Source organism: Zootoca vivipara, chromosome 3, assembly GCF_965207765.1.
Source record: "Zootoca vivipara chromosome 3, rZooViv2.hap1.1, whole genome shotgun sequence".
Classification (NCBI taxonomy): Eukaryota; Metazoa; Chordata; class Lepidosauria; order Squamata; family Lacertidae; genus Zootoca; species Zootoca vivipara.
In genome coordinates, this window is record NC_142586.1 from 85,641,061 (window position 1) to 85,651,878 (window position 10,818).

Consider the following 10,818-nt stretch of genomic DNA (forward strand, 5'->3'; position numbering starts at 1 on the left):
AAGCCATAGTGTGTTTTTTTGAGGAAAAAATAAATATAAGACATGTCTTATAATATGAGAAACACGGTACTCAACGGAGGCTGGGCTGCTAATCCTGGAGATGCAGAAACAGAGGACAACCTGTTAAAAAGCCATTTTATCATCCTAAGACAGTGTAGCTTTAATGCGCTCGGCAACAGTACCCACTGGGTGTCTGGTGGGACACGCTTCAGCAACTTGGTGAACAGCCTACGGGGCTTGTAAGGGAAAGAGCAGAATAACAGCATTTTCCATTGATAGATAAGCAACAATCCACCATCAGAGAATCACAAGGCATTTTGTATACTTCTAGAATGTTAGCCTCTTCCCTCAAGCAGTAAAGCACTAACGTTGAACTTTTCAGTGGAATCATTTGCATCCCCAAATGACTTAGGGATCCCTCGCTGCATTTCACATTTGAGGGGCCATACACAAGAGCAATGAGCCCCAGCAGAAGAAACAGACTTGTGTTTTCAAAGCCCAGTCTTCTTCTTATTTTAGAAGTTAAAACAGAGCGGGATATCTAGACTCCTTTAGCTACATATGCAGCTAAGATTAAAGTTAATAGGAGAAAAGACATGGAATGTTTTGAGGGGGTTTAATTGGGTTTCTTAATTGCAGGGCACAATGGATTCACACCAATGAAATTAAGTAGGCTTCACAACCATCAAAGATGAAAAAATATACAGACTATTGCCCTTTGTTTGCTTAGCCTTTAGAATGGATTAACATTCCATTTTCAAACTTTATTTTAACTACTGCTAGAAACTTTATTAAATTTTATTGCAAATTTGAAGGCAGAAGGGTAGGGTCCAGTTCATCTCCAACAGTTCCCTTGATCGTAACAACATGTTTTCCCTAGCTTTATTCACCACTTTTAAAAAATTAAGAGGCTCAATAGACAACCAAAAATGTGAAAAATGATGGAACTTCTAAACTAATATCCAAGTATCTCCCTTCTACCAGCACTATTACAAAGGCACTGCCTTCAAATGAGCCACACTTTGTAGCATTTTCCATTTCAAAACAAGGGACAACACAGCTCTTAGAAGCATCTTGGTTTCTTCTTTGATGAGTCAAGGGTCTACCACAGGCATCCCCAAACTGTGGCCCTCCAGATGTTTTGGCCTACAACTCCCATGATCCCTAGCTAAGAGGACCAGTGGTCAGGGATTATGGGAATTGTAGTCCAAAACATCTGGAGGGCCGAAGTTTGGGGATGCCTGGTCTACCATGCAAAGGAACTATGTACCTGAGGTCTGCGGAGACACTTCTGCTTCCAGGTTGGCTGAGAAGCGCTCACTCTGAGCTCCAAGCACTCCCACAGGCAAAGACTGGTCCCCCGATGCCAGGTCCCCCTCCAGCTCCTCACTCATGGGGAACGTGATGTCACTGACTGGCTCCTCTTTGATCTTCACGGGCTTCATGTCTTCTGCTGCCTTCTCAGGGTTCACAAGCTTCTCATACTCTTCAGAAAGTTGCTTGCTTACCTGTTGGTAACCACATGGCAGAGATAAGAAGGTGTGGTTTGTGACAGAGGTGCTTGGCATCCATCTCCTTCATGACCAGCTCACCCCTACCAAGGCAAGTTGTCTATGATGGAAGATGGAGCCTGGGCTGGGCTATGGTGGAGACAGAAGGCCTTATCTTTCTCCCAGCATGGGCTTGCCCTCATCTACGCTCCTGCCTGACTGGCTTGGATTGTGCCAGAGTGGGGAGGCAATGTGTCTCTGTGCATGGAGTGCTTGGCTGCATCTACACTATACATTCAAAGGAGGCTCACACCTCATGCCACATGCCACTTTAAAAAGTCATGGCTTCCCTCAAAAAATCTACAGAACTGTGGTTTGTTAAGGGTGCCGAGTTGCTCAGAGACCCCTATTCCTGTCAGAGAGCTAAAATACCCAGGCTTCCCTGGGGAAAAGAATTGACTGTTCAAACCAAATGAAAATTGTTGCCCTGTGAGTAGAATAGGTCTCTGAAGAACACTCAGCCCCTTAAAAACAAGCAGATCCCAAAATTCTTTGAGGAATCCCCTTGCAGGAATCACAGCTGAGAGGCAAGGCAAATGTCTTAAGTCTGTGTCCCAGCATTATCTCAGTAGAAAAGAACATGTGAATGGCCATCTTCCACTCTTGGGCTTGCTGATCGGAAGGTCGGCGGTTTGAATCACCACGACGGAGTGAGCTCCCATTGCTCTGTCCCAGCTCCTGCCAACCTAGCAGTTTGAAAGCATACCAGTACAAGTACTGTAGATAAATAGGTACCACTGCGGTGGGAAGGTAAATGGCGTTTCCGTGCGCTCTGGTTTCTGTCGCGGTGTTCTATTGTGCCAGAAGCGGTTTAGTCATGCTGGCCACATGACCCGGAAAGCTGTCTGTGGACAAACACCGGCTCTCTCGACCTGAAAGTGAGATGAGCGCCGCAACCCCATAGTCACCTTTGACTGGGCTTAACCATCCAGGGGTCCTTTACCTTTACCAGTAATGTAAGAACACCAAGGTCACACCAGAGGGTCACTGGTGCTGACTGGAATGGTAAGGATCTCCAAAACTGTGACCTTGATGTTCTTACAGTGAGGAAGGAGCCTTGGCCCTGAGGGAGCGTCTCTACCTCCATCATCCAGCCCAGGCACCAAGGTCCAGCTCTGAGGACCTTCTGGAGGTTTCCTCACTGTGAGACGTGATGCTACAGGGAACCAGACAGAGGGCTTACTCGGTAGTGGTGCCCACCCCATGGAACGCCCTCCAATCAGATTTCAAACAGATAAACTATTTGACTTTTAGAAGACATCTGAAGGCAGCCCTGTATAGGGAAGTTTTTAATGGTTGAGGTTGTTTGTATTTTTAATATTTTGCTGGGAGCCGCTCAGAGTGGCTGGGGCAACCCAGCCAGATGGGCAGCATATAATTATTTATTATTATTATTATTATTATTATTATTATTATTATTATTAGCAATATTGCCATGGCTCCTGCAACCCTGGAGAATTATAGGAAACAGCTTGCAAGCAGCTTTTATTTTCACTCTCCCACTGGCTTCATAAATCTACACCTCTTTAGGAGGAATCTCTGCAAACAGATATATTGCAATCTGCAGGAACGTCCCCATTTGAGATAAAGCAATGGGAAGCCCCTCCAGGCTAGACATTTCCCCCAACAGAGAGCAATTCTTGCAGGTGTGCAGTGCAATCTATCCCCCAAGCTCCCTGAGCAATGAACAGCTTCGCCTTTCTCGATAGAGGAAACACATTCACGATTTCCCTGTACTATGAGAACCATGGGAATTAGCTCTCTTGCTGTGAGCATACTGCTTCCTTCTCTTCTCACCTGCAGCATATAGCTATGATAATCCTTGATCCGGTGTTGCCAGAACTTCTGCAGAGAGAGCACACTGCCAATGCCCACTTCGTGGAAGACCTGCTCCATGACATCCGGGAAAGGGCTTTGTCCAAGCCGGGCTTCTCGGTCCACAGCAAAGCGCAGGAGCTTAGTGAACTTCAGGCAGTATTCGTGGGCGATGTCTGTCAAGGTTTCCAAGACACTCTCGTTGGCACACTCGAAGCCCGCGTGGGCCAAAATGGTGGCAATGGACTGGTAGAGAAGCTGGCGGCAAGAGGTCCAACTCAGCTCCGTCACTGGCTCTCCTTTGCCTCTGAAAGCAGAGAAGGCAGCACCCAAAGGACTTGGTGAAAATGGGACTCCTCCTGCTAGCGTCGCCTGGGACAAACATTTCAAGCATGCTTAACGTTCTAGCTAGCTTGAGACAAAGGAAACTTTTCTCCCCTGAGAAAAAGGGTTTGGTGCTACTTCAAAGTTAGCTTCTTTGAAGTAAATATATAGCAAAGAGAACGCGGCTGCAAATTTCTCACGAGTTCAAAGTAAAATGTTTGCTTTGAGGTACGGTATGTAACTCCTGCAACTTTACCTCAAGGCAACACATTCATATTAATTATAGCGAGGTTCAAAACACCCTACTTTTTAAGGGGATCTACACAGCTTAAGAGTCTAGAGCTGAATTCTTTGTGGCATTTTAATCCATGGATGACTAAATATTTGGAGGACAAGGGCTGCATTCACTTGTGAGACGCCCTGCATGAGCTGTTTGACAGCAGTGCTACAGCCACCCCACACTCTTACATGCAATCACACACCCACAGACAGCACGCACCAAGTGCACACAGGATACAGAGAAACACAAATACACACACACACACACACACACACACACACAAACAAGCCACCATGAACACACACCCAGTTCATCAAGTGATTAATTTTTTGACTAGGGATGGGGTGATCTGCATCCCCAGCAGGGTGTTGGGATGGGCAGAAGTTTGAACAGTGTCTGCTTTATTATTATTATTTGCAACTGCTACCCAAATCACAGGTTAGAAGGCCAGATCCAAATACCGGATTAAGTCCCCCCCCAACTTAATCCGGTATTTCTAGACCAAACCCATTAACTATTTATTTATTTTATCTATTTCTAGAAGTATTTCTATACTGCTATTTCATAAAACAGCAAGGCAGTGCAAAGCAGTAAAGCCTTAAACACCATCAAAACAATACATATAGTCATTAAAGTGGCTGGTTCATCCATTTAAACACCAGCAAAGGCCAGTCAGGATTTTTTTAAAATAAAAAAAAATCTTCAAAGAGACACCTGAAAGTCAAAAGTGAGGATGCCTGCCAAATCTATTCAGGAAGACTGAACCACAGCAAGAGACCGGCAACACTAAATGCCTGGAGACCAGCTGGACCTCTGTAACACATGGGACAACTAACAGCGCTCCTCTGGATGATCTCAGCGATCGAGCTGGGATGTAAGGGCTCATGCAGTCCTTAAGGTATCCTGGACCCAAGTTGCTCAGAGCTTTGTATATCAACACAATAACCTTCAGGCTGGCCCAGTATTTATGTATTCCTCCATGTTTGTTACTAATGATTACGATGCCTGGTCCAGATTTTTTGACATTTATGGCGTGGCAGAGGAAGCCTTCCTGCCTGGCTGAAGTCGGATGTGGACTATTACCTATTCAAGGATTTTTTAAAAATTCTGTACCATGCAAGCTCATTATCTCAAATGAGTTGGGCATCATCCAGGTCTGGCACTAACACATGACATACTGGGGTTCATGGCAGGGCCTACCCATTATAGGGGACAGGAAATATGCTGATGGGAGCTGCATTCCATGCTCCTGAAATAGCCAGTTTCAAAAACCAGTGGGGCTGGGTAATTGGGCACACAGCTCATAATTCCAGATCAGCCCTACCACCATGCCAACAAGACACAGTGCCTGCTGCTAGGGCTTGGGGAAGGTGAACTGCCAGCTGAACTGTCCCATCCCACGTAAGTGTATTGGGGGAGTGCTGTAGCTCAGTGGTAGAGCATCTGCTTTGCACGCAGAAGGTCCAAGGTTCAATCCCCGGCATCTCCAGGTAAGACTGGCACAGAATCCTGCCCAAGACCCTAGAGAGCCACTGCAAAGTCTGGGTAGACAAGGTGCTCCCAAACTGTGGTCCACGGATCACCAGTGGTCCGTGAGCTTCATTCAGATGGTCTGCAACATGTCCATATTCATATTTTTATAGTATTGTTGTTGCTTCTCTTATTTCATGCACTGTATTTTATGGTTTTGCCATTTGAATTCCATGTAAAGCATGTGCTCTACCACTGATCAAGTTTTGGCTGGCTGGGAACATTACTGGATAAGGGAATTCCGCCATCTTCCCACTTTCATCTGGTTCTAAGATGTATAGACTACCCCCCTCAATAGAGTACAGTGACAAATCTGCCAAGCCTTATAAATCAGAGTGCAGGTTAATGAAGTTTCAGGCATCATAAACTGGGTCATTTTCTGTTTCCATCGCTGAACATGACAGGCAGGCTATCTGTCAAATGCCCCCAGCTGAAGTGATGAGAAGCGTTATTTAACATGAGGCAAGGCCTTCCCTTTTCTGAGTAGAGAAATCCTGTGGCCCATTTCCTGTTTAACCAGCATGTTAAGGTAAAAGAATTTGGTGCACCTGGAAGCGGTGGAGGTTCACTCACATAAAATAATGGGCTGATGATGATAGGCCTTTCCAAAGATGAGCAGAACGCTCAACTTAAGAAGGCAAAGGTTGCCTTCTCGCAATTGCCTCAATTTTATGAAACATTACGCCGCTGAGCTGCATTTTCTAACCAGTGAATTACTGCAGAATTCTGCTATATGACCAAAGTGTGCTTCCAGGTAAAATAAAGGTGGATGTTTGTGGATTTCAAGCAAGATTGAATTAGTTACTGATCCTGATAGTGATGAGTGACCTCCAATGATTCAAAAAGAAGGGGAGCCTTTTCTTTATTTCCCTTTTCTGATGTTGGCTCAGCTGTGCGAACTTCCCTCCTAATAACTCTTGAATGCTTCTCTGCATTGTGCCTCCCTTCCTTGACCTTCCAGTGTAAAACAGCAGCAGTTGTCAGCTGGACCTTAACAATCAGCCCTAGTATAAAACTGACAGTCCCTATGAGTGAGTGGTCAACAATAATTTGAGCAAGCCTTGCCTTTAGCAATTCCACTTTGCAGCTCCATCACCAGACAGGGATGGTGAAATCTGAAGACAAAGTACTCCTCCTGCCTGTTCCCCCACCTCACCCCCAACCACCCTTTCCTTCACATAGGACGTAGCAGTCCTAGAGTCCTGCTTGTTTCTTCATTTAATGTCATTCATAGGCTGCTACTCCTCCCTAAGGAAATCAGAGGAGCATACAGTAAAAAAAGAAAAGAAAACACACAGAGGCACTAGAAAACAACAGAACTCGTGAGAGTCCAAATAACCATCAGGATTCTAAAGCCTGATTTCCAAGCAAAAGTTTAACTGCCCTCCTAAATGCTGCATATGCAGATTGCCAAGATGGCTTCAAATGGTGGCAGGTCAGGGCACGGCAGTTCAGTGGCAGGCGGCTATTACGTGCAAAACGGGAGGGGTGGTCACAGGATATAACTAACCACCTCCATATCTGAAGCCCGGGGGCTCTAGGTAGGAAAGGAACTCTTGGCAGGAAATCTTAACCCAACCCTTGATTGCCCATACAGAGAACAACTAAGGCTAGATACTTCTGAATAAATGCCCATGATTATTGTTAATTGTTTAAACCACGATGGGGAATCTGCAGCGTTCCAGATATTTTTTAGCTGCAATTCCCATTACCCATGACCACTGGCATGTGTGCATGATGGGAGCTAGACTCTGACAACATCTGAAGAGTCACAGGTTGGCCATTCCTGGTTTAAGATGTGGAAACACCGAGGGCCTATTCCACTAAACAGAGGGCTTACTCAGCAGTTTAAAAGAAGAAAATATTGAGCAGTGTAGAACACACTAACAAGAAAGAAACCTCACATTTGTGTGGCTCAAAGCCAAAACCTCATATGGCCGACCACTAACCCCCAAAAGACCCCCACATCATGCACCTGTAAAAGTCGCTTTCTGGATCGCTGTGCCGCAACTGAAACGGCATCTTGGGGTTCTTGCTGTCGAGAGGAAGCAAGTCATCAGGGAGAGGTGGGGAGCCAGGGCAGGCGGGCAAAGGCTCGCTTTCTTCCATCTTGATGCCCTCCGCTTGCTGCTGGCTCTGACTCTGAGCCAGGGCAATGAGGCTGCGCAGCCGTCGGTTGTGCTGCATCAGCTGGATGGTGTGAATGGTGAGGCTGCATGGCTCCGAGGGGATGTCCAGCATGGTGGTGGGCTTGGGCTTGTTGGCAGAAGGCTGGTGCAGCAGGGGATCCTGGACCTCCACGGTGCGAAACTCTCGCTGGAGCAAATCAAAGGAGCTGCGGTTGGCTTGGCTAGACGAGACGGGGATCTCACCCCAGTAGCGCAGCATCTTGCTTGCTTAGCACAAAAGCTGTTAAGATCACTTAAGGGACTCTCGCCGGAAGAGGAGCTACTCAGCAGATCCTTTGCAGAAACAGGGTGGACATTTTAACCTGGTTCGAAAGACAGGAAGAAAAATCCAAAGGTGTGTCATCAAACGTTCTCCTTCACAATCCAAAAGCTCAACTGAGTAATAATGCAGCCTTCATCAGACAGCTGAGCAACATCTTCTTGAAGAAGTTATATACATATCCTAGAAAAACAGAAATTGCTGTGAAAGTAGCCTTACAGAGGATCTATAGATTCCAATTAACGCTAGAGACGGAGTTGGTAGCGAAGGCTGGGATGAGCCCAGGCTCCCCAATACTAGTGTGATATTGTATGAGAACCAAACCATAGCTGAAAAAGCCATGACTCTGGTCACATTTAAAACTCCGGGGGGGGGCTCTAATGGGGTGCCTGCTTTTAACATAAAGAAAGTATTGGGTAAGAAGCCTAAACCTTCTCTACACACTGCTGTTTTAGGCACCCTGGCTTCCCCCACCTACCTATTTTGATAGTAAAACCATACACTCATTGCTTCATGAGATCTGCAAGGTAGACAAGAGAACAAATGTAGCTCACCCATCAAATCTCCTAAAACAAAATAGCTGTCAAATGACTGCAGAAATTGGGAACACGCCTGTTAAAAGCATCGGATTGGGGAAAGGAGTGGCAGGCTAGAAGCTTGGAGGTGGGATTCCCCCCACCCAATTGTCCAAAATGCTGAGCTGAGTTTCCCCAAGACACTGAGGTGCTTGCAGGATGGAGAGGAGGAGAAAAGAAAGAGGATTACAGAAGCAGCAGCTTCCAAATCCATTGTGCAAATTAAATACTGCAAATCTCTTGTTTCTCAAAGGAGTGAAAATTGGATTCAGGTTACACCATCCATGGCTCACAGAGTAAAAAAAAAAAACCTCAATTGATATGACTGTAGATTTTATTTATTCATGCTCTATGTAAACTATTCAGTTCAAGACAGCACCAAGATTAAGTCCCACCAACAGCTTGTGTTATTTAGGTTAAGACAGAAAAGATCAGAAGACGAATTTGATTGTGTGTAAATCATTCATTTGGTGTAGTTACTGAGTCCCTTTGCCAATTCCCCTTACAGGTTTTTTTTTTTTTTGCCATACCCTGTGGTTTCCTGGCCAAACACATTGCAAAACGGCTTCCAGTTCAATGCTGTGCACACTTCCCTGCATGTAAGCCCCAATGGAACACAGTAGGACTTACATCTGAATTACAATGCGTAGGATTTCACTGTTAAGCTATCATACAGAGGTTGGTATCAAACAGCTCAAAAAAGGCAGAAGTAACTTCTAAGAATAAGGGTTGTCTTTAAGATTTGCAAGTAGTTTTTGTGGATAACAGCAGGATTCTATTGATTCAATTCCATCAAAGCAAACTTCCAATCTCCTGCATATCCAAATAGGGCTGAGGGAGACTCCTGCCTGAAACCCTGAAAAACCAAAGCCAATACAATACTGAATTGGCTGGACCAATGGTCAGACTCGGCATAAGCCAGCTTTGTGATTTGTGAGCACAGATACAATAGGGAGGTTTTTCCATTTCCTCCCTCCTTGCAGAGAAACATTTGGTCAGTTTGGGAGAGTCAAAATGGTTTCAGGACTCAGACATGTGGTTTATGTACGTGTTTGCCTTGTACATTTAATTTATATATTTGAGACCTTAAAACTCTTATAACATGCTCATTACCATTTTTTAGATTTCCAAATGTGTCCCCAGGCCCCAAAATGGTGGGGACCCCTGGTTTAGATTGTTTGCTTGGGGAACACCAGACAAAAGGAGTAGGTGGGGGCACAGATTCTCCTCACTGGCACATTTACATTTGAAAATGTTGCAGCAGGGTGTTTCTTTATTCGGATACATATGTGCCAGGTGGCGCTGTGGTTAAACCACTGAGCCTAGGGCTTGCTGATCAGAAGGTCGGCGGTTTGAATCCCTGTGACGGGGTGAGCTCCCGTTGCTTGGTCCCAGCTCCTGCCAACCTAGCAGTTCGAAAGCACATCAAAATGCAAGTAGATAAATAGGAACCGCTACAGCGGAAAGGTAAATGGCGTTTCCATGTGCTGCTCTGGTTTGCCAGAAGTGGCTTTGTCATGCTGGCCACATGACCTGGAAGTTATATGCCGGCTCCCTCGGCCAATAATGCGAGATAAGCGCGCAACCCCAGTCGGTCACGGCTGGACCTAATGGTCATGGGTTCCTTTACCTTTTTATGTGCTAAAGGCAAGTCCTTTGAAGAACAGCTTCACATATGAGAGCCGATAAGTAGGTATCTGCACACTGCAAGTATTCACCGTGTCCCTGTATTGCAAAAGTTGTGTCCTCATTTTAGTGACAGCTGAACACATACTAAAAGAGGCTCAGAGGGAAAGTGGGCTGACTTTCTAGTATAGAGGCAGGCTGCAAGAACGTTGAGGGTTCAAACAAAATCAACAACACGTGCAAAGTGAAGCAAACCTGCCCCATGTTGGGAGTTACTCCAGGTGAAAAGGAGAGATAGTTTGAGCGTGCCCAATAAATTTCCATGCAGGTAAAGGGTGCACAGGTTTCCTGTACAGACACACAGAGAGACACACACACGGTCTTGCAAAGGTAGCCAGGAAAGCCTTCTGCCCCCTTCTCAGTCTCTCGGATGACCACCCTCCAAATCATAGAACCGCAGAGTTGGAAGGGGTCCTCACGGAGGGGCCATCTAGTCTGACCCCCTACCATGCAAGGAAACGGGTTTGACCGGGATGCCCACCACCAGGAGCCCTCCGCAAGAGCAGAAAGGAGCCCTGTTGAATCAAGTCAAAGGCCAGCGGCGAGCCGGATTCCCCCGAGGGTAGCCCACAAGGGCGACCTGAGTGAGGCGGCGGCGGCGCTCTCTCCC

General features: G+C 46.1%; 1 protein-coding gene across 8 annotated transcripts in view; it reads right to left on the reverse strand.

Moving 5' to 3' along the window:
- SUPT7L (SPT7 like, STAGA complex subunit gamma) overlaps nucleotides 1–10,818 on the reverse strand; it is a 52,286-nt gene that overhangs the window by 1,528 nt on the left and 39,940 nt on the right. For 4 of the 8 annotated variants that reach the window (XM_088666593.1, XM_035111518.3, XM_088666591.1 and 1 more), the window contains 3 exons: nucleotides 7,475–7,990; nucleotides 3,348–3,672; nucleotides 1,271–1,508 (listed from right to left, as the gene is read on the reverse strand). In XM_088666593.1, the coding sequence (XP_088522719.1) occupies nucleotides 1,271–1,508; nucleotides 3,348–3,672; nucleotides 7,475–7,887 (976 nt within the window). In that variant the 5' untranslated portion in view covers nucleotides 7,888–7,990. Of the gene's footprint in view, nucleotides 1–1,270; nucleotides 1,509–3,347; nucleotides 3,673–7,474; nucleotides 8,131–10,152; nucleotides 10,248–10,818 lie in introns of all 8 variants that reach the window. The other 4 variants (XM_088666592.1, XM_088666590.1, XM_088666594.1 and 1 more) reach the window with 2 other exon arrangements.